Consider the following 23,673-nt stretch of genomic DNA (forward strand, 5'->3'; position numbering starts at 1 on the left):
GTTTCTTCAGAAACAAAGTGACTTTCAGAGGTTTCGGCCTTTCACTACCCTCTTGTTCTTTCCCTCTGCACTTCGGGTATTGCTCTTTCAGTTGTTTCAATGCTTAGCAGGGCCGCTTTGTAACCTGTGTTAATGAAATAATCTGATTTTTAAAAACAGGATGGGAAGAACTCTGGAAAATGTCGCTGCTTTTTTAAATTTGGATCACTTGACTAACATGACTTCCAGTGCAGGGTCTTAATTAATTAAGCAGGTGTGTGTATGGTTGGGAACAAGTGGCTCTGAATGAAGGAGGGCAGCAACCTCTTAAAGTAGCTTTTCCACTACCAAAATTGTAGCATGCAAAAACCACCGCTAGCTTATCTTTGGGTCAGGGACCATCTCAGTAGATGCTCAGAAACACATAACACTACCTACAATCAGGCAGTGGGTGTTATGTGGTAGCTTGCAGGCAAACTGAATACAATTGATAATAAATTTATCTGGTATGTTTAGCAGTGACTTGTGGATTGTGTAGAATCTGAAACTTTCACAAATACAAATGATATCTAACAAGGGAAATGTTTTGATATGTCTGTTTAATGTGGGTCTTAACGTTTTGAGTTGTGTGGCGGTTGTTTTTTTTTGTTGTTGTTTTTTTTTTTTTTTTTTACAGGATGTTAATACTAAGTGGTAAGAATAATTTTCCATCTGTGAGGTTTTCAGTTTAGACAACGGTTCTGTCAGAAGTCTGAAGACTAGTTTGGCATACTGTTTTCATGAGACCCGAAGCAAATAAGGAAACTTCTAGTGCAATCTTCAGGCTACAGACTTTGGGTCCATAGTGGTACAACTTCTACTGAGGAAGAGATCATTTCAGCTGTAGTACTGAATTCAGATTTGAAGTATGCAGAGGAAACCTTTTTCCCCAGTGTTGAGGAGGAGGAGAGATTGCATTTCTAGAGTAGGGTCAGGTTTATCTTGAATAATAATGTATTTGTTTGCTAGCTTCCAGAACTAATCTGGTCTCTTCTACTTATATTGATCTATCTATTTCTAGGAAAGGAAATTCATCCCTTTATGAAGCTGTTGTGGACAATGTTAGCAGCAAATGTGTCTCAGGGATCAGTAGTACTTGTTTGATTGTTTTTTTAAAAATAAACATGAGAAAATGAAAAAGTCTTTAGGCTTATGATTTTTGTTTCTTACGTAATACTGCCCTTAATCATACGGTTTTGGTTTCTCGTATATTTTATTCTGCAGAGTCTGATGCAATGATGCACCAGGTCATGATAGCACTGCTGTTCATTTTCAGTCCCTCATATATTAGGTATTTCTTTGTTTTGGAGTTTTCTGTCAAAAATGGAAAGCGGGAAGCCTGCTTTGCTGAGTGTTCTGGTTTTGGCTGGGATAGAGTTCGTTTTCTTACTAGCAGCTGGCATAGTGATATGTTTTGGATTTAGGATGAGAATAATGTTGAACATACTAATATTTCAGTTGTTGCTAAGTAGTCAAGGACTTTTCAGCTTCTCATGGCGGGGAGCACCCAAGATGCTGGGAGGGGACACAGCCAGGACAGCTGATCCAAACTGACCAAAAGGATATTCCATACCATATGACGTCATGCTCAGTATATAAGCCTGGAGGAAGAAGAAAGAAGCGGGGGATGTTTGGAGTGATAGTGTTTGTCTTCCCAAGCAACTGTTACGTGTGATGGAGCCCTGCTTTCCTGGAAATGTCTGAACACCTGCCTGCCCATGGGAAGCAGTGAATGAATTCCTTCTTTTGCTTTGCTTGCATGCATAGCTTTTGCATTGCCAATTAAACTGTCTTTATCTCAACCCATGAGTTTTCTTACTTTTACTTTTCTGATTCTCTCCCCCATCGCACTGAGCAGGAGTGAGTGAGTGTCTGTGTGGTGCTTAGTTACTGGCTGGGGTTAAACCATGACACTGAGTTTACCGCCAGATTCAAGGTCTGCTCTCTAGTTCTTAGTTATCCTTTAATCTTACCAAATTGGGTAGAATTTCTTAGGCGTATAAGGATGCAAGATTACACCCAGAGATTGTATCAAATATCTTCATAACATGACTTTCAGCCCCAGAATTTATCTGCATACATGATCTTTTCTGCTTCTCTAGATCCTTAAATGCAATTAGGCTTTATATCACACCATTGCTGGGTTGGGTTTTTTTTGGTGCCTTAAGAGGGGAAAATATGCTTTGCTTGATGGGCATAACAGTCTCTACTGTCAAGTCGAGATTAACAGTAAGTTAAAAAAGTATCCTTATTGAAAATAGCATATTAATACTTTGCTTCCTTTGTTTCTTTCTGTATTTCAAATACATTGTTTTTTTTGTTTTATTTCTTCATTTAGCTGCCAGCTTGTGGGGTCCATATAAGGACATATGGCAGACTGTAATGAATGCCATTTGGAAAAGGCAACCTGAAGCTATTCATCGCCTTGACCAGGTTTTAAAGAAGCACAAATCTGACTTCATTTCTCTCTTCAGAAATCCGGTACTGGACTGATGCTCTCTTGTGGAATGAATTGGAGGGTTGATGATTTACTCTGTCTTGTATTGTTGGATTACGTACCATTTAGGCCCTGAGGATTCTTTTCAGTATACGTTTTTACAGTACATAACACAAATGTGTTATAGCAATCTTGTTCTTCTGTAAGAATACAAATAGCTTGAATAATATATATTATTTTGAGTCTTGTACAGGAAGACTTTATCTACAACATATTTTTTTCCCCGCATTACTTGAATGCTATTTTGAAAAGAATATTAAAAGTACCTGATGTTCCATCAGTCGAGTCTTAGCTTTTTTCACTACTCTTGTGTGTCTGAAATAAAGCACAAAACTATTTTGTCTGGTTTTGGTCCATGTTCATGCTTCAGTCAGGCTAATGAACACACAGAACAAGTGAACACATGAATTTACAAAATATATAATGTCTTGTTAGGAATGTGAGATGATGTGGAGAAACTCACTGCTTCTTGGCTGGTGGATCACAAGGTAGCAACTAGAAATATGTCTTCTTTCAGTGGTGTTGCTTCTGAAACAGTATATGGCTTTTTAAACTGATAGATCAGAAAATTTAACAGTCAGCTATAGAGTTTTGTCAGTATATTTTAGCATCTGAGTTTAATAGAAAAAGAATAATGCAGAAGATAGTGCTTTGGAGTAACGCAACAGTTCTGATCAATAGTCCAGATTTCCTTCATTGAGGTGATACCAATTCCTGTGGAGAATTGTATCAAAACTTACTTTCAGTCTCCATTATTCCGGGTAAACTAAATGTCATCACCAATTTTCTGAGATTATTTTTGGTACATTCCCACAAAGAGACCATTGCTGTGCAAGTGTGAAGCATTTTTAGGATGCCTTTACTATCTCTGTATTTTAAAAACACTGCCTTTGTCTTTATGATGACAACCTAACCTGTCAGAACTGTATTTGTGAGGAAAGATTAATGTGTAAAGCTTTATTCAGTATTTGATCTTGCCATTTGGGATAACTCCCGATGCTTGTTTCTCTTGCAGCCAAAGAATGTACAGCAGCATGAGAAAATCCAGAAAGCAAGTACAGAAGGGGTTGCTATCCAGGGTCAGCAGGGAACTAGGCTTTTGCCAGAGCAACTCATCAGAGAAGCCTTTATCCTCAGTGACCTCTTTGATATTGGAGAGTTGGCAGCTGTTGAGCTCCTTCTAGCTGGTGAGAAGGGAAAATATTTAAGAGCTGGAGAAATAAACTTAAATAGGGCCTTCTTATTTAAGTATATGCTTAACATGAATGCATGATTCAGTCGAGGCCTTAGCTTCCTAACATAGAATGTTCTTAAAAAGAAATCTACTGTCACTGTAATGTAATACGGTAACAGTGTTCTGAACCTTAATGTTCATATTTTATGCAGCTATTGCAAAAGGGGGAATAATTTGAGGTTTTTTAATGATTTACTTTCTCTATCACTGAATTTAAGAATAGTTTAAAAATAATTGTTTGAGAGTCTTGCATAAAGCATCGTAATAGACATTGGTTCTTCAAATTACGTAGTAGTTATACATTGATACATTACTATTTAGATTGTAATCTAATAACTGATTAGTAAGAGAAGTATTCTGGAAAGTGACATGTGCTTTGCATGTAGAAAATATATTTCAGTGTTACTAAAGTATAATTGCTAGTTATTAGTCACTACTGTTCATTATTAACTTTTAAATTCATTGAAGTGGTAGCTTGCTAACTAGTCACCTTTGGAAAGCCATCTTGAAGTCAGCCTCAGTTCCTATTTTGAACTTGAATTTTCCATGTAAATTCAGACACGCAATTTCATTTTGAAGAAAGAAAAGATATTTTGCTGGTAATTAGCTTGTATTGATTATTAAGGTGGGTAGATATCAGTTGCAAATATAATTTCTATTAGGATACTTGTGGACTTGAACTTCTATTTCTTTTAAATTTGTGGATATTTTAATATTTTAATATAAATTTTAATACTAGCACCCAAAATTTCTGTGCCTGAAACAAATCAAAGTGATAGTGAATAACAGTGGTTCTTTTGAATGCTACATTTATATTTCAGTTAGAAATATAAAGCTGTTATCAAAATGTATATGCTCAACTTTCTGTGACTATTCTGTGCATTTTCATTTGATAGGAGAACATCAGCAACCTCATTTTCCTGGTCTTACGAGAGGTCTAGTGGCTGTTCTGTTGTACTGGGATGGAAAAAGATGCATTGCCAATTCACTACGAACCCTCATCCAGTCACGCCAAGGCAAGACGTGGACATTGGAACTCAGGTCTGTATTAGGGTGATGACCTGATCAAAGTTCTTTACTTTGGGCACTTTTAGAACTGATAGGACTCAAGGGAATATGAATATTCTGAAATAAGTTTATTTCTCATAACCTGATGCAGCTGCCTTCACGTTTGTTTTTTAAGCATAGTATTCTTTTTTCTTACGCATATTTTTATTGGATTATAGGGATATCCATTTTACTTTCAGTTCTTTCACCTTTTGGCCGTGTTTTGCTTCAGACACCCTCCCTGTTAGCGTTGCTCTAACAAGTGATGATTACTCAGTATTTCAGAAACCAAGTTTCTTCCTTTGCTGTGTTCTGAGTTCCTGTGTCCTGCAAAACAGAGAATTGAGCTCCTGCCTTTGCTTAAAATAGATGTGCTGTCTTCTGGCGAACATAATATGCTAACATTTTTTTATTTTAAAAAGAAAATATTATGCACTATTTACTTCTAATGCACAGTGATTGCTTGACTAGAGAAATACTAAAAGGTCTGTTCTAGTGTAAATATAAATTCTGAAACATAAAATAAATTATTATTTTAGAACTAGCTCTGCCACTCCAGTAAGGTGTATGTAATTGAACAATTGCATTTACTGGTAAGAAAGAGGCTGTGAGCTTGTGAGTTATGTGCATCTTCTGTATATTACTTTTTCCTTTTGATAGAAATCTTAACTAGCTGATCCATGTTGTAATCTCATATTCCATGTTCTTGAAACTAGTTACCTAAAGACTTTGTATCCATTCAGTACAATGTTTTAAGAGGGCACTGTTTACTGATTAGTGATGCACGTTTAGTTGCTTTATGTATATAATGTATTTGTACATTTTCTGGCGGCAAACACGTGACAGGATTCATTATTTTAGGCTTCCTCTGTGACTGGAAATAGTATGATTAATTGTTAAATTTATATTCTTTTCATTATAGTCAAGAGTTAATATCCATGACAACGCGCTTTACAGATGACCTAATGGAGCAGGGTTTGACTCAGAAGATCCTCACTCTTGTGTCTCACATTGATTTGAACAATGAGTTTGATAAACTCCAGAGAGAGCGAGGATTGGGCAGTGAGAAACATCGCAAAGAGGTAAATACTCACTGAACGTGAATAGTCTTCTGAATTACTGCACAGATTAGAATACGGTTAGACTGCCCAGAGATATGGAGTGAGTTTTTATTTTTATTTTTTTTTTTTTTACTTTCTCTTCTCTGCCTTTGCAAGCTCTGTTATTGTCTGAGGGATCACAGTAACTACTCCACAGGTTGTGCTGTACCAGTGTGGGATTCGGATTACTTCCTGATGTTAGGGCATACCTTAATTTTAGTGAAGAAGTGTAATCAAGGACAGTAAGAAAGTAAGCCTGATATTTGTGCTATGTGCAAATTACTTTTTTTTTTTTTTCAATTTTTTTCTAAAGACTGTATGTTAAACAATCTACTCTCACCATTACCATTATCAGCACCATTGGAATAAAAATAGCGAAATAAAATTCACAAATTATTAAAACAGCTTGAAACCAAGTCTACTCAGGCAAATAATGCTCCTTTTAATAATCCAATTGTGTTAATATGAACAGAGGCATTTCTAATAGTGAAGTGAAAATTGCTTGAAAATGAGTTCTCATTTTTGTAATCCTTGAATTTAATTGAGACTGTGACTAACTACAGAGTATGTTTTTAGTAGAAAGATTTTAAACGTTATTGTTTTAATTTCTGAACTTCTTTGTAATGGGTCATCTGTCTAAAAATTATTCTGTGTTATAATCTGTCAATTTGTTTTCCACTAAATAAAGAACTAGTTTTACACTTTGGCTATTAATCTAGAAATCATGCAAAGAATATCCTTCTGATTTACCTAAAATTACCTTAATTTACCTTAACTTTACCTTAAAATTAATTTAATGCTTAATTTTCAAAGTTGTGGGGTGTTTTTTTTCTTTTTAGGTTAACTACCATATTTCCCTCTATATTCATTAGAACTATTATTCTGCTGGAGTCTGTGTGCAAATCTCTTGCTGTGTTAAGTGTTGAAAAATTTTTTTCTCTTTATCACCATGCATGTGACTTTACTGGAGATAGAATGCTTATAGCTGTTTATTTTTTATTGAACTAGGTTCAATGGATATAGGGCAAGAACGCTATTAGAAGCTTGTAATTCAGCTAAAAAAAACCCAATTTTACAAAGACCATTATGAAAGGCCATTAGTGGCTTTTTATTTTTTCAGGTTTTTGGGTTTTTTAACTTCACTGTTTTCATAAAACTTTAAGCGGTTAAAACTCAGCTTGGGGGGAGGAATGAAGTTAACAAATAAAACAATGCTTGTCCTTGTTTGAAAACAGGTAATTTTTGGTGTAACTGTTAGAAAAAAGACAAACTTTGTTTTCAAGAGCCACTGTACTTAATTGTATCATAGCATGCAATATTTTGCCAAACAAAAAGAAAAAAAATATTTTTAGTATGTAAATGCTTGGTAGCCTTTATAAGCCAGCATGATGTTGGGCATGATATTTGTTCCATACGTAATAGGGGGTGATAGATTTCATTTATGTTTATATTCTAAATTTGATATAAGTATTTTCTCTAAGGGATTAAAGTTCCGATTTTAAATGTCCTTCATATTGCTCAATGTCTTAAAAGTTAGATACTTGTATGGTTAGTTGAGGGCATCTCTTTTGGGGCAAGGGGAAGACCTATGACCTTATCTGGATATAACTGCCAGTACAGTTGCGTATTAGAGACAGGAAATTTGACTTTTGTGTGATATGTTTACAGCTACAAAAGTTCTGTGTAGGTTCACGTCTCCTTGACCGAGATGCTGATTTGCATGTAGTCATATTCCAGGATACCTACTCACACGACACGTGAAATACGTGGGAATACAAATGCATTTAACATGCAGAAATGTACATCTTGTTGTTTAGCAATTAAAAAACCCCAACATTTTCTATACCTGCTCTCTTTAGAGTAATTTTTAAACTAACCTAGTCACACTTACTCACTGAAAAGGACAAATTGAACATGTTGCCAGAATATTTATATTCACTGTTTTGGGTTTTGTGGTTTTTTTTGTTTGGCTCTTCTTTTAAAGGTTTCTGATCTCATTAAAGAATGCCGACAGTCCTTGGCTGAAAGTCTGTTTGTCTGGACCTGCCAGTCACCGCTTAGTAAGGATGACACATTAATCCTCATAAGTTACCTGGAGAAAGTAACAGTGGAAGCTGATGGCTCGTTGGACAGTGTGAACTTGTCTCTTCTCATGGCTCTCCTTTACTGCTTTGATGTCAGTTTTCTGGAACAAGGCACAGAGGATCGTGAAGGTAACGCTGGCAGGTTTCCCGAAGAGGTTCCGTTGTGCCGATGGATAAATTGTTATTTAACCAGTTTGGTTACTGATCAGTAACAAATTGGTAGGATTTTGCATGTTTGTCTTCACATTCATTTACTGGTTGTCGGTGTTGTGTTCGCTTTTGTTGTTCTTCAAGATTTGATGCACCGTCTCCCTCTGCTAGCAGAAAGGCAGTATATAGCAACAATACACACTCGTCTTCAGGAGTCTCAGCCTTGGAAATTACCAGGCCTGCAAGCAACTGTTAGATTAGCCTGGGCCCTGGCACTACGAGGAATATCCCAATTTTCTGATGTGACAGGTAAATTACCTTAAAGTGCAGTTGCTGTACATTAGTATTCAGAGCTTGCAAGTAGTATAAGTCAAAGTATCTGTTACCTTTTTGAAGTGTTAATATTTACCTTTATGATAAGATTACCATTGACACTCCTTTAAAGCTTTCTCAGTATGTGAGTTTGGTTGTTGAGAATTGAATTGCTCTGAAATGTACACAGATATAGAAATAATTAGTTATTAGACTGTAATATTGCATAGTGTCTCATTGAAGTAAGAGATTTTAATGTATTGAAAAATGTGAAAGATTGCATTTTAGCAGTTTTAGTATCATTTGAACACTGAAATTAAGAATACTTTCATGCTTATGACTCTCTACATCTGTAAATGTTAAACCCCAGTATCTTGAGAGGACAAATCTATTTCTAATAGATTTTTTTTCTCTGTGTTCTTCACAAGCTTTTCAGGCTCCCTGCTAGGTCAGAATTGAGTCTACTGCAGGGTATCTATAAAGAAAGCGTAAACGTTATAATTAATGTTTAATTAAGGTTGGTTTGTGATTCTTGGTTCACAGCCTTAGGTTTGATTGGGTAAATGGATCAATGCTTATCAAAGCTGAGATCATCTCCCGATGTTAGCTTGTATTTTCCTGTACAGTGGGAAAGACATAGTTGATGGAAGCATGTTGATTTAAATGTCAGCCAGGTATTCTGAAATATGTTTCATATAGTAACAAATAACTTTTTTTCCCCTCTTGTGATTTTTTTTTTTTTTTTTTTTTGTTTTGTTGCCCAGCTCTTGCAGAATTCACTGAGGCAGATGAAGCAATGGCGGAGCTAGCGGTTGCTGATAATGTCTTCCTGTTCCTGACTGAATCTGTTGTGGGGTCTGAAAATTTCTACCAGGAGGAATTTTACATTCGCAAAATTCATAACCTTGTCACAGACTTTCTGGCACTTATGCCAATGAAAGTAAGTTGTTTGTGTGAAACAGTTCTTGAAAAATGTGGGCGTATCTTCTGTATTTCTAACATTAGGACAGGTAGCATGGAGATTCAGATATGACCCTCAGCTTGGAGTGCTGCGGTTCAGAAAGCTTGTTAGCTTTATGGAACCCATATGTTTTGGGGTTTGTTCTCGGCACTGAAATAGAATGTGATTTTTTTTTTTTTTTTTTTTTTTAAACACTTCAATGTGGTGAGATTTGCAAAGCAAGCTTTTGTGGTGGTAGTAGTTTGGGTTTTGGTGGTTTTTTTTTTTTTTTTACATGATTAAAATTTAAATGAATGCTGGAATTGATGGCAACATATGTGGGTATTGATTTTGTTGTTGTTTTTTTTCTTTTGATACAGACAGCAGTGTAACCTAAACTAACTTACTGGTTTTGTCTCTCATTTTTAATTTATTCTTTTACTAATGATCTTTTCCATGTTTAAGGGGAGGCATTCTGCTTTTTCTTTCAGTAGTATTAATTTTGGGGAAAATGAGCAGCTGTTTTCACTAGAACAGCAGAAATGCTGCAAGAGGGTTTAAAAAAAATAAAGAAAATTTGAAGCAATTACAACAGTTACATTTGTGCAAGACCTTGCATCTAGACATGGAAAATTAAAATCCTATGAAAAAGCTTTTATTTAATTTATGGAGGGTTTGTTTTGTGACCTTCATTGTGTTGAGCTGTAGTTGGAGTTGCCAAATAATTACTTTTTTCAGTGTGCAAAAAGAAGGATTTAAAAATATATTTTGTTCATTGTAACATTGCAGAATGAGAACAATATTGGTAGGAAAAACAATATTTGAGCCTTAAGAAACTTTGAGGGCATATATGAACATGTTGTAGACAGCTTTTAGGTTTAATTCTAATTTATTTATAATCTGTTGGTGTTGCATGTTTTTTTTTCTCAAGCTGTCTTGTTAACCGGCAGAATATTCAAAGAATAAGTATAATGTCAGTTCAAACAAGTTCGTGTTGATAACTTTACAGCTATATTTCTTTTGCAATGGCTGCCTGCGTACAACACTTACCACGTTGTAACAGGCTGTGGACATCCTTTGAAGGCTGCATGCAATGGTGTTTTCTGTGATGAAGACACAGTAGCCCTTAGGAATCTTTAGAATATATGAGGTATATTTTATGGAAGTTCCTTAAACAATTGAGTGCAAACAGGTTTGGAACTGGGAACTTTTTTATGAAGCAGTTCTTCATTGGATGGTGTTGCTTTACGAAAGATGAAATGTCTCCCTGTAATGATACCAGTTCTTATCAAAGAGTTTGATAGAGGCCAGTACTAGTTTTACAGGAAAGACTTTGTTAGTGTGCAATTGGGATATAGCCCTACAAGGGAATTTTTGTCTTAACTGCTTAGCGGTTGGCTTATGTACTCAGCTATTTCTACTGAATCTCAAATTTTAGGTAGAGAATGTCTGCTTTGCAGGACCTTTTATTTTTTGTATATATGTAACGTTTGTTCAGTTGTATTTAAACTGTAAGTCAGGATTTTATTTCACTCTTCTGTATAGTTTTAACATTTATGCTGCTTGCCAGTGATGATTTGGGTAAATCTTTTGGTGGACTACAATTACAGTCAGAACTCGATAATTAGCTTTAGTACTTCAGGTAATTCATTATTTCAGTTATCAACACTCGATTTTGTCCATGTATTAATTTTGTTAGTATACTAATTTGTCTAGTTTGCTCTGACCCTTTCCACAGTTATATCTAGTTTTTAACTATTTTTTCTTGATGAGACACAATTATTTGGCTGCTCATTCAATTTTGCAAATTAAGATACGTTATAGACCATGATCTGGTCTTTAGTGACTATCACTTTGTTTTAATTTTTGGTGTGTTGAATTGGTTGCTTATTTCTTTCTTGTTCCTCAATGTATGCTTAATATTTAACAAAACTTAACTTTTCATCTCATGGCTATTTGCTTTCTCTAAGCCTCTGGTGGGATATTTTGTTAAAGGCCTTTTGACATTAAAATTAAATGTCACCTGCTTTTTGTTTAGTAATTAGTTTTTTCAACACAAAGAATTTTAGGATACTGATTAAAGGGCTTTTTTTTTTTTTAATTGCTGCAGTTGTTCTTCCCCTCCCTTCTCTCATTTTTTTTTCCTATTGTATTTATTGACATGTGGTAATGCTTTTAGTTGCAACAGACTGAGTCCAAAGTAATTACATCAGTCCAAAACTTTTCAAAACATAAAGTAGATGTAAGTACAAGTAGCCTTGAATGGCTAAAAAGGTACAATCCACCAATCTATATACAGAAGACATTATTTTACAGTGTTTTCTGTTTCTTTTCAATCCTGGTGGACAATGGTTTAACTTTCTTTGAAGCCAACCTATCTAGCTTTCGAAGTAAAACGAGGAAAAGGATCCATTTCTGGGGCCAAACCAAAGCATCTGGTGAAGTCAGTTGGGAAAAACTCACATGGTATAAGTTCAGGGCTGTAAACTTGAGGGCCTTGGCAGTAAGAAAGTGATTGAACGTATCTTCGAATGTAAGCTTTTGTGGGGACAGGGATTAAAAAAAAAATAAAATAATTGAATATTCTTGTCATGTATGTGCAAGGTCATTGGCTTTCTTAGTTTTTAAGAGACTGTTTAGACAATTCTGTTATTTCTGTTCTGTTACATTCCTAGCTCAATATAGATCAGGTTTTTTTTCTCCACTTCATATATTGTGTAGGTGAAACAGCTGAGAAACCGTGCTGATGAAGATGCCCGTATGATCCACATGACTCTTCAAACGGGTAATGATCCACCTGGTTCCCTTCGGAGAGATCTGGAGCATTTAATGCTTTTAGTAAGCCCCACTTTCTTTTAAATTACTGTGGCAAAAAGTGATTGTGACTTTCCTTCTTCATCAGAAAATCCATATCTGAATGATAACATACAGTATGGATCTTTCCCTTTTTGGATTAGAGGAATTTTTTTTTTCTTAAATACAGATACTTTCTATAACTTTTCATGTAAAGGAATTAATTTAATGCCTTGGCTTCTGATGTTAATGAAGTGTCATTTAATTCTCGTTTAGTAGGCAAATACTGCATTGTTTGTTATATTTGAAGAATAGCTGAAGAAGAGCTGAAGTTATTTTACAAAATATTTAAATACATAAATTTAAATTATCTTAACATATCTATTATCTTAAGCCATCTTACTTCAACATAACTTAGACATAAGAATTTTAGGACTATAGGCTATAGGTGGAGTTGAGATCTGGCTAAATACACGGAAGTTCTTTGGAACGGAACACCTTTCTTTATCTAGACCTTAATGGTTTACACAGTTTTTTACGTTTCTCTAAATCTTCAAATGTCTCCCTATTTACTGTGGGTAAACTGAAATTAAGATATTCCCCCCACTATTGACAATTATGCTGATAAAGGATTGAAATGTTTAAATAATTTTCATATGTTGATATATTTGTAATGAGAATTTTGGAAGACTGTTTTGTATTTCTGGTAGAGTAGGCTAGGCAAGGTGACCCCATTAAGGCTGTGGAAATACAAATTCTGTAATTTCAGTAGAATTTTGACCACAGGCATGCATTTAAAAGAAAGATCTTTCTGTTTCTGTCATATTTTTTAATAAAAGAAAGAAAACGTAAATAAAATAAAATTGAAAGAAAATTTAAATATCTATGTTTATTTAAATATTAGTTAATAAGGTTACCTACCCGCATTTTCAAAAAGACCCCACATCATAAAACAGATTTGCATATTGAACTGGTGCATTTTATATTTTCTGCTCATGAATAAATTAAAAACTTGTATATTTCCCCCTACTTAGCATGAAAATGTACAAATGTGCAATTCTAAACATAGGGATTGCTTGTCTTTTGCAAAGGTAGTTCTTTAGGTTATAGAACTTTAACAGGAAAATTTGTAGCAAAATGCTTTCTTAAGTAGCTTTAAGGTGTATAGTGAACTTAAGAACTAGAAATGAAAAATATGTCTATTCAGATAACAGATAAGATTTCTAATCCTGATACTGGCTAATATATAGAGGTATGCAAACGGTTATTTAAGGAGAAATGCCGCTGTTTTCTTAGCAATGATTTGATGCATAATGATTAGATACAAGGTATCATTTAAAGTTATGAAAGTTTCACTTATATGTTTGTTTTGAATTACTCTGGCTGTCGTTTGTTCTGATATTGCTATTGAGAAGCTGTCATTTTCAGAGAGTTTTAAGGAACAGAATACCGGCTGTGGGATGCTTTGCCTCTCAGATGCGTTTACCTTCTATAAAAGCAGTGCTTATTGTTGAAGTAATCATCTTTTTTTATATAGTTGATACTTTTCTAACATCTTTCTTTCTCTGATAGATTGCTGAATTGTATAGAAAAGACCCCTTTAATCTGGAACTTGCCCTTGAATACTGGTGTCCATCAGAACCTTTGCAGACATCTACCATCATGGGGTCCTACCTCGGAGTAGCTCATCAGCGACCCCCTCAGCGACAGGTTATCTAGATTTTCTTGAGTAATTACTAGTACCTTGAAATTGAAGTAATAAATGAATAGTCAACAAAGTTTTGGGTAGCTTCTAAGCTAGCTTCTAAGAAGGCATTATCTTTTATGAATTGCTTATTTGCACGTGTCCTACTCTGCATGACATGGTTAATTTTTGCTTGCTCTAAAATGAGCTACTGCCAGTCATTCGTGGTTGTCAATAAACTTAGTAAGGAAGAGTCCTAACCAAAGCTATTTGAAAGTTTTGTTCAGGTCTGATTTTGTTGCAGTTGCTAAATGAATTCTGGTAACAGTGCACTTGTGTTTTCTGTCTGACCTCTACATACCTTTTTGGTGTAACTGAGAAGTTAAATGCCTTATTTTGGGAGATAAAAATCCATGAGAATATTGTAATTATTTAAAGCCTAAAGGTTATAGCCCATGAGGGACGGAACTTAAAATTAGATTGAAGAAGCAATCTAAACAGATGAAGCAGATGTTCCAAAACGCTTTGGATACCTGGGATGCTGTTAACCTTCAATGCGTCTTGAAGGACTCTGTAGTGTTAGGCAAAACCTAGTACGAGACATATCAGACACATCCTGGAATACAGGCGATTTAAGTTAGGGACTGGTGCAATCTGCAAACACGGTAATATGACCCTGGGAGGAGCCACCGTGTGTGTGAGAGTTACTGTGTAGGGATATGACAAGCATAGTGAATTCTTTCCCTGTATCACTTAACTTGTACTGTGAGCTGTGTTAATAATACTGCTGTGCAGCATTTATGAGCTGAAGTAAATTTTATCACTAGAAATACAGAATTGCAGAGTTAATATATTTTGCAATAACATTAGTTATTTTGTTTTCTTTATTTTCTCTTTGAAACGTGATTTTCACCTTCAGGGAAACTGAATAGGCCAGTCTACAAAGGAATTTTTTTTTTTTTTGAGTTGTGTTTCCACCCCCCTAGCACCCCCGCCCCAATTACATTAGAATCTGTTTTCTGACTTTGGCTGCCTATTGTTTTCCTAAAATACTCGGATTTATTGTTTCTTGTTTGTGTGTTTTGTTTTGTTTTTTTTTAAACACTGATCGTTATGTATTCTAGGTTGTCTTGTCAAAGTTTGTTAGGCAAATGGGAGATCTGCTTCCTTCTACAATTTACATCCCATACTTGAAAATGCTGCGGGGACTGGCTAGTGGGCCTCAGTGTGCTCATTACTGCTTTAGTTTGCTAAAACTCAATGGCAGTAGTCACGGTAAGAAAAGTGACACTTCATCTCTTTCTCAACTCTTTTCTTTAGAAAAGTACAAAGGCTCATTTGAGATTAATTGTGGCTTCATGCTTTGAACATTTCATTGTTAGAACGAAGATGTAATTCACTTGAAAGTGTAATCTGGAAAAAAAATAAAGACTGATTAGGTAATTAAATGTCTGAGCACCTTAGCAAGTAATTCACGTAATGAAATAATGCATTTTTTAAAAAAGCTGTGTCTTAACACCATAAGAGATGCAGAATATCAATATTGCTTATTGTGAAATGAGTGGTCTTAACTTTAAGTTGTATATTTTGTAAATATAGTTATCTTTACTGAGCTGACTTTTTTCAGAAGCACTTTGTTTTTTGGAATTTTTTGATGTGTGTAATAAGAGAACACTTTCTCAAAGTAAGACGTGCTGGTCAGTCCAGTATTTTGCATTGATCAAATTGGGAAAAAACCCACTCTACTTTGAAGATATAAATAATGCTGCAAACATTCAAATTCATAAAAGGGAAAACTTATTTTTACTAGCTCTTCATATTAGCATCTTTCTGTTTCTATTAAAAAACAAAAAAAACCACAAACCAAAACCACTAATTTCAGAAACAATAGCTTTACTTTGAACTTTATTTTTTTCCTCTAGATAAGAAAGATTTCCTTTTAAATTTAACTACCCTGCTTGTCACCCTGTGAAAGAGTAGAAAGACAATCTTGTCACCTGTTTGTCATTTTCCTAGCGGAAAACATCCAAGGAGCAGGTGGCAGCCCTGTCTCCTGGGAGCATTTCTTCCACTCTTTGATGCTTTATCATGAGCACTTAAGAAAGGACTTGCCAAGTGCAGACAGTGTCCAGTATCGTCACTTGCCTCTCCGAGGAATCACACAGAAAGAGCAGGATGGATTAATTGCCTTTTTACAGCTTACCACTGTTATAGTAAATTGGGTAAGTAACCTTTTAATTGATTTTCTTTGTTAATGCCTTTTTTTTTTCTTGTAAAACATCATCATTCAGCTGTGAAGTTCACTTGACCAAAATGGTACGTAGGGGAAATTTACCTAGCAGTTGTTGTCATTTGGTTAGTGAACTTCAAAAGTGTGGGAAGCGTCAGGAAGAACTGTTACGACCAAACATGTGGTCTAGGTGAAGCAGGAAGAGATGACACTTCTTCCTGTGTCGCTGGTGTTACTGATTTTCTTGCTTTACCGACACTTTGGTGTCATGGAGATGTCTTTCAGAAGTGAGATATATTCAGAAGAAATGACTACGGAGTAGGAAAGTTCTTTGAAAGGTTCTTTGCATTTAATTATGATTGAAAAGGCAAAAATAATAGATGAATTTAAAAGGAAATGGTAGAAATCTGGCAAGGAAACTCATCAGCTATGAAATTTGCCTCCAGAGTTAGACTTAAGATGTCCCCAAACCAGGAATATAAAATGTGCCATGAATTGACTGGAAGAGGATTCCAAGAGAAAAAAACTGCAATGCAGATTTTATATTGTTAATTGTCTGGGTAATTCTGAATAGTGTGGAATTCAGCTCTTCAGTACCCACCAGATTCTGCAGCCTAAAAATGTTATGATGTAGTAAGGTACCCTTGGTTTTGCTCACACAAACACAAGACAGATCAGTGAAACTAGTTAGGCTTTTTAAAAATCATCCTTGATGGTGGTGATAATGGGGTGTTCCTGTGTGAGCTATCACATCAGCATTGGATAAGTGTGGGGGAAAAAGGAAATCTTAAAACTAGTATTTCCTGGCATCATCAAACCATAACCTGGGAAGACGTAAATTTGTTCTAAGGCTGCAGGGTTATCATTTGATGAGGCTAGAGACTTGTTCCTGTGCAGTGGTTCATCTGAGAGTCTCAAATGAGCTTATGCTGGTGATGACCCTGTTCTTAAAAGAATTCTTATAAGTTCCTAGCAAATGTCCAAATGCTATTGAGTTCATAATAGAAATATTGATAAAGTCCCTCTACCAGTGCTCAAAGAAGCTGTCTAGAGTGTAAGTACTAATAAGACTAATTCCATGAATATGTGTCTACCAAAAAAAATAATTGGGTTGTTGTAAGGAGCTTTATATTATGCACATAATTTTTCTGTATGGATACGCACAGTTTTAGTAAGATGTGAATAATCTTCAAAGTAATAATCTGCAGTTTTGTTTTCTGTTGAACTCTGTAGAGTGAGAATGCTCGCTTGGCTCTTTGTGAGCACCCTCAGTGGACACCAGTAGTGGTCATTCTGGGACTTCTGCAGTGCAGCATTCCTCCTATTTTGAAAGCGGAGCTATTAGAAACCCTTACTGCTTTTGGAAGATCTCCTGAAATAGCTGCTTCACTCTGGCAATCCCTGGAATATACACAGGTATTTTAGGGTTTTCGGTGCTTGGAACCATAGCATCCCCATCTGTTGAAACTGTCAGTGTATTTGAAATAGTATTGCATTTCCTCCTAAATTTTCTTGTTGCCATTGTTGAATATAATTTTTTTTCACTTAGTTAATGCAGTTCTTTGAAACAATTTTGAAAATGACAGTGCGGTTTTATGCCTCAGAGATCTCATTGGCTGTGCTTATTTTACATAAATACTGGTTTCCTAACAGTCAGTCCTGTGTGTTCAGTATGTTTTTGCCTCAGTGTATGTTATCAGTAATAAATGTTCTGCAGGTTACATATTTTTCTGGTGGGGTTTTTTTGGTGTGTATGTGTGATATTCTTCTGGTGTGAGTGGTGTTTGTAGAAAGGAGGGACTCACTAAAAAGCTTCATTTTCAGGCATTTCAGGCATTAACTTCAGAGGAAGTTAATTGTAATTTACAGGACATTATTGCCAGCTTTCACATTTAGATGGCAAATGTCAGATATATATTAAAAGCCCTACCTGTTAAAAAAAGTGTTTTTTCACTTCTGTCTTGGATTTCAGAGAAAAATTTTAAATGTGAATCTAAGGAAGATGAATATGAAATAAAAGTACTCTTGATATTGTTAATTTAAAAATCATAATGGGATGGGCTTATTTTATAGTCTGTATTATGGTTCAGACTAATTGCTGTTTTATTTAGAAGAAATTGAGGCATTCGAACTGCAACTACTAGTTTATTGTTAATTACTAATAAAAAGACCCTGACAATAATGGCATCTTATAATAGTACTATTTTAAATGCTCACCACCTTCACTTCCTAATTTATGATATTCCTTAAAATATATTATTGTAAGAGATAAGAAAGGAAATGTCTTTCCCCTAGCCAATATAAGACAAAAATCATTAATGTGAAAGTGTTTCTGCTTTTTGTTTTGTTTAACAATAAACATGATGAAGATCTTTGAGCATGTAAAGCTAGAAGCATGCAAGTATAAAACATATAATCCAGCTTTTCAGAGAGGAAAATCTTAGCTTTTTGCATTTTAAGAGGATTTAGGAAACAACTTCTTACAGCTAAAAAGTGATGAGTACCTTTTAGTCCTGATAGAAATGATAGAGATGCACTTTGGTTGTGTGAAATGTATTGTTTGTCTGTTCTCATTTTAATTTCTGTTTTGAAGATACTACAAACTGTGAGAGGTCCAGGCCAGAGACAAGCAATTGGTATTGAGGTAAGGGTTTCTCTGTACCTAGGCAGCCTCTCTGACCCATCTGCAGAGGCTGCATGTGCTGCCGTGTCCATGGGAAACCCTTGGAATAGGTGCTGTCATTTCACTGCTTCTGAATTTACTCTGAGGCCTGCTTGTAATTTCTGGAAATTTTATCCATTTATGAATCTAGGGCAGCTTCCTACTAGTAACAGAGCGGCATCTAAACCCTCAAATTCCTTATGAGCACTACTTATCAAGGTTTTCCTATTTTCCTAAATTTGCCCCACTTTTGTAACATATTAATACAGCTCACTTCACTTATAAAAGTGGTAAATAAAAGCGAAGTATTAAATGTTAAGGCATATCTTCTAGTAGCTCAAGAAATGAAGAGTGTATTGCTGAACTGAAATGACAGTACTGTGGCTTCACTACTCTTTGTTTGTGGTGTACTGCAGACAAAAATGCAATGAAGTCAATTCACTGTAAAGTAATTCACAGATGATGCCGTTATATTATTTGTTCTTACCTGTTTCTTCCTCCCTCAAAATATTTTGATTTTTTTCTTCTGTTTTTGCTCTTCTCTTGGGAAGGTTGAATTGAATGAGATTGAGTCCCGATGTGAGGAATACCCTTTAACCCGTGCCTTCTGCCGACTCATCAGCACACTAGTGGAGAGTTCATTCCCCTCTAACTTGGGAGCAGGTCTGCGCCCACCAGGCTTTGATCCCTATCTCCAGTTCCTCAGGGATTCTGTGTTTCTCCGATTCCGCACGAGAGCTTACCGGAGAGCTGCTGAAAAAGTAATTTTTGTTTGAAAACTTTTTTTTAGGATGTAGATAAAATGATTTGACACTGCTAATGTGGCTTAGTTGTATCTGAGAAGCTGTGCAAGTTTGATGCAGCAGAGGTTACTGGTAGCAGTTTATAGTGTTTTGATTCTTTAGACAGGTGACTTTTTCGACTCATGGGTCATCAGGATCCATGAACTGCTTCTAAGGAGGCTGTATGATGTATCCTTTTTTTTTTTTTTAAAAAAAAAAAGGAAGCTTATATTATTGCTAAATTTCAATTTGCTGTACAAGAATCTGCAGCTCTGCTACATAGCGAATGACTTCTGAACATCACATGCCCAGATCTACAAGTCAGATTTGTCCTTTCCTCACTGTTACTGAAGAGAATATTTCTGACTTGGTGAACCAAGGAATTTGGGTTTACTTTATGATACTTCTGTATAAAAGCACATGCTAAACTGTGTCCTGGAAGCTATTAGTGGTCTGCTGTTAGCTGTATACCTAATAGACACTCTTTATTGCTTGTAGTTTCAATATACTAGTATGTATATTGTATAATACAGCCTAAAATAGGCAACGAATCTGTTTTAGTGTTCTATTTTACTTCAGGAAAAAAAGCTCAGCCTTTCAGATTATTTGATGTGATGAATTATAAGTGTTGTAGTGATAGTATTTCAAAATTAGGTAGTCATGCCATACTTCTCATCCAGTACCTCACTGCGCGGCATGTTGTATTCTTTGTCATCCCGGTCTTGTTGCTGCAGTGTCAGTCTTATTCTCTGTATGACTTTTTCTCCATTTTGTGATTATCTACAGTGGGAAGTAGCTGAAGTAGTTCTGGAAGTGTTTTACAAATTGCTACGGGACTATGAACCTCAACTTGAAGACTTTGTGGACCAATATGTGGAGTTACAAGGTTAACTTGTTCATTTGTTCACTGGCAGATGGAACTGTAACTTGCTTTGCTCTTTTGCCTCTGTCTTGTGATCTCGGTTAATATTGCAAGTAAGCTGGTGGAAGCTAGACCAAAGCTTTAATACAGGAAGACATTCAAAAAATGTCCGCATACTATCGGGAGCGATGTTGCTGATTCAGTAGGGCTTCATGTACACTATATCCTACTTCCCTAGCTCTGCAAGAGGGATGACATCTGTCTTTCTTGCATTGCTGATTTGATTAAAGCGCAGTGTTTGACATTTAAAAGCACTTTGGTTTTGGGCTTGGGCCTCTGGATTTCTTTGGTCTTTATCTAAATCACCACTATTCATTTAAAGGGTTAATTTAAAGGTGTCAGTGTATTTGAAATACTGTCCAATATTATTGATATATTAATTATTCAGAGCAGACAGTAGCAGTATAATTATGATCTGAAGTAATTTAATTCTGGACAACCATTCTTTAAAAGGCCAAAGTTGATGGCAGTTGCCTCGTTATAGACATTTAAGGTTTATTTGGGCCGCAGATTTTTTTTTTAGTACAACGTTTCTTCTTAAGATTGACTGCCAGCCTGATGCCTGTGGATTTGCTTGTAGCAATAGAGAACTATAAGAACCACTTCTTAAATGGACAACAACTTGAAGACATACCTCTCTAGTGAGCTTGCCTCAATCTGGGAGGCCTCTGTGCCCTGTACTTAGACAAACAGTTTTGGCAGCTTAGCTGGCTTGAGCAATTTCTGTTAGCTCATTCCTGACCTTGGCTAGACCTTCAGCTTCTATGATTATTTTGTGGGTTACATGATACATTGGAGAAATGGGTTAAATATGATCTTTTTGGCTAGATTCATTTCCTGAACTGATTCAGTGTCTGATGGCACATCTGTTGGCGTCTTAGGGGGCAGCACAGACACAGACTAAATGGAAGGAGAAGGGGATTTTTTTTAAGCTGATGCCAAAAGAAACTGCACGCTCATTCTCACATATTAAAAAAAAAAAATAACCTTACTGCTTTTTGTAATGTCCTGCTTTTATCCACCATTGTTTACTAGGAGACTAGATAAACCAGAAGCATTAGTCTTGACTTTTCCTCTTATTTTGTTTTATATGGGTCTTTGGTTTTTAGGCTAGTAGTTTCATTTTTGCATGCGGACATGCAAGTATCTGTACACTATGATCATCACAGGTTCGGTGGACCTTCTCAGCTTTGATTTCTGGAAGTGCTTTTTCCCTCATCCAGAGTCTTCATGCAGGTTTTGGGGGATGTAAACTTTTTCCAGTTACTTTTCAGTCTTGCAGAACCATTTAGCATAGCTCCAATGTGGTATAAAGTATTAGCATTAATTTGATGAGTCCGAGGTCGGATCTACTTAGGGAAAGTCTAACTGGTTAAAGTTTAAATTGTGCTATTAGATATTGAAAAGTAATGGTAATTGCTATTACTACTCTTCCCGCACTTTTAAAATTACCTAAATGTCTTATGTGTAAAGAAAACCTCTGAAGACTTTGTATATAGTGTGTTTCATCGATTTAGATGATGCTTATAACAACAGGGACTGTTATGTTTTTGTAGTTCAGGCTAGCTTCAGTAATGGAAGTCTTTTCTATTAGATGTTAATTATTATTATTTTTTTCCCCATCTGTCTTTTTAGGAGAAGAAATAATAGCATATAAACCACCAGGATTCAATTTGATGTATCATCTGTTGAATGAGTCCCCCATGCTGGAACTGTCCCTCAGTTTGCTAGAAGAAGGGGTTAAGCAGCTTGACACTTATGCTCCGTTTCCTGGTATATGCCTAGTATTTATTTTTCATGTGAAGTTAAAATGTGTACTGAGTAGGATATAAAGCTACCAATACATATCTTCAACTTGTTGTTCCTCTTGCATGTAAAAATTGTGTTTTGGGGGGAATTTTCCTAGCACTAAAGAATTGACAAGTTATTTCTTGGTGCAAGGCTTTTGATGAATGAGGTTCATGAATGTAGTCTATTTAACTGTTCCTTTGTTTTACTTATGGTTCTTTGTTGTTTGTGTACTGCAGGGAAGAAGCATTTAGAGAAAGCTGTACAGCATTGCCTTGCACTTCTAAACTTAACCTTACAGAAAGAGAATCTTTACATGGATCTGTTGCGGGAGAGCCACCTTTCCTTTATTGTCACGCCACTGGAGCAGCTGCTGCAAGGAATCAATCCTCGCACTAAAAAGGCAGATCATGTGGTGAATATTGCTAGGTATGTGTAAAGCACTGAGAAGGGAGGAGTTTTGGAGGCACAGAAGTGTTTGGATCCTGGTCCTTTGATTAATTTTACTAGTCAACGCTTCTCTTTGCACAGAGCGTCTCTGAATTTTTTTTTTCTTTTTTTGGTGAGGGGAGGTGTCTTCACAGGTGGTATGATCTGTATATTGTCTAGTGCAAGATTGGGATCTGCATTTATAGTCTATGTTTCTGAGTGTTTTTTTCCCTTGTGACTTCTTCCTGGTTGCCTTACGTGCAGTGATTCCCTTGCATATAATTATCAGTTTGCCCCTGACTTTGGTTGTCATAAAGTGGGAGAGTACAACTTCATTTGGTTGCTATTGGACACAAACGTTTTACAGTATTGGCCATTAATTACTATATTAAAAGTATCAGGCTAGTAATCTGAAACTGTGTTTCAAATGTAAAACTTTAGGATTGCCACTTCCCTTCCTGTTTGGACAGGACACCTTCTGTTCCTGTTTGATTTTATAGTAACTTTACAGACAAACAAACATTGATGAATAGTAGAATTGAGTGCATAAAAAAGCAGTGATATTCTGGCATGGAATGTATTAAAAAATTGAACTCTTTCTATATATGTGGTTTTGTCTTTTATTTATGTTACTTTTTTCACATAACAATAGTCGACAAATAGTTTAAAAAATTTAAAAGAATCTTAAAAGGTGCGCTTTTATCTCGACTATTTTGCGTATATGCAGTAGTTGATTTTTAGTTAGTTTTGGTCTTTAGTGACGCTCATTTCTGTGTGATCTGGAAGTATTTTCTCGACATTTCTTGTGTGAGCCTGTGACCAGTTGTTTTAACTTATCCTGCAGTGTTTGAGGTAGATTTGGGATAAAAAGAATGGTAAAAAAATCCAGGAGAGGTTATTATCCCTACTCAGCCTACTACCCTCCTTTTGAAGGAGTGTTAATTGCTTCATGTGGAGTTAAATTTTGTTTGTAGCTTTAACGTTTTCTCAGGTAGTTAAAT

At 35.6% G+C, this 23,673-nt stretch overlaps 1 protein-coding gene across 2 annotated transcripts in view; it reads left to right on the forward strand.

Moving 5' to 3' along the window:
- The window catches only part of NUP205 (nucleoporin 205), a 55,163-nt gene that overhangs the window by 3,941 nt on the left and 27,549 nt on the right, over nt 1–23,673 (forward strand). For both annotated transcript variants that reach the window (XM_054215135.1, XM_054215144.1), the window contains exons 2-18: nt 2,357–2,499; nt 3,531–3,702; nt 4,646–4,790; nt 5,719–5,878; nt 7,881–8,109; nt 8,275–8,439; nt 9,207–9,382; nt 12,104–12,220; nt 13,748–13,885; nt 14,984–15,134; nt 15,876–16,081; nt 17,323–17,505; nt 18,683–18,733; nt 19,303–19,512; nt 20,320–20,419; nt 22,091–22,228; nt 22,483–22,672. In XM_054215135.1, coding sequence (XP_054071110.1) covers nt 2,357–2,499; nt 3,531–3,702; nt 4,646–4,790; nt 5,719–5,878; nt 7,881–8,109; nt 8,275–8,439; nt 9,207–9,382; nt 12,104–12,220; nt 13,748–13,885; nt 14,984–15,134; nt 15,876–16,081; nt 17,323–17,505; nt 18,683–18,733; nt 19,303–19,512; nt 20,320–20,419; nt 22,091–22,228; nt 22,483–22,672 — 2,674 coding nt within the window. The remainder of the gene's footprint in view (nt 1–2,356; nt 2,500–3,530; nt 3,703–4,645; nt 4,791–5,718; nt 5,879–7,880; nt 8,110–8,274; nt 8,440–9,206; nt 9,383–12,103; nt 12,221–13,747; nt 13,886–14,983; nt 15,135–15,875; nt 16,082–17,322; nt 17,506–18,682; nt 18,734–19,302; nt 19,513–20,319; nt 20,420–22,090; nt 22,229–22,482; nt 22,673–23,673) is intronic.

Source organism: Rissa tridactyla, chromosome 1 (assembly GCF_028500815.1).
Source record: "Rissa tridactyla isolate bRisTri1 chromosome 1, bRisTri1.patW.cur.20221130, whole genome shotgun sequence".
Classification (NCBI taxonomy): domain Eukaryota; kingdom Metazoa; phylum Chordata; class Aves; order Charadriiformes; family Laridae; genus Rissa; species Rissa tridactyla.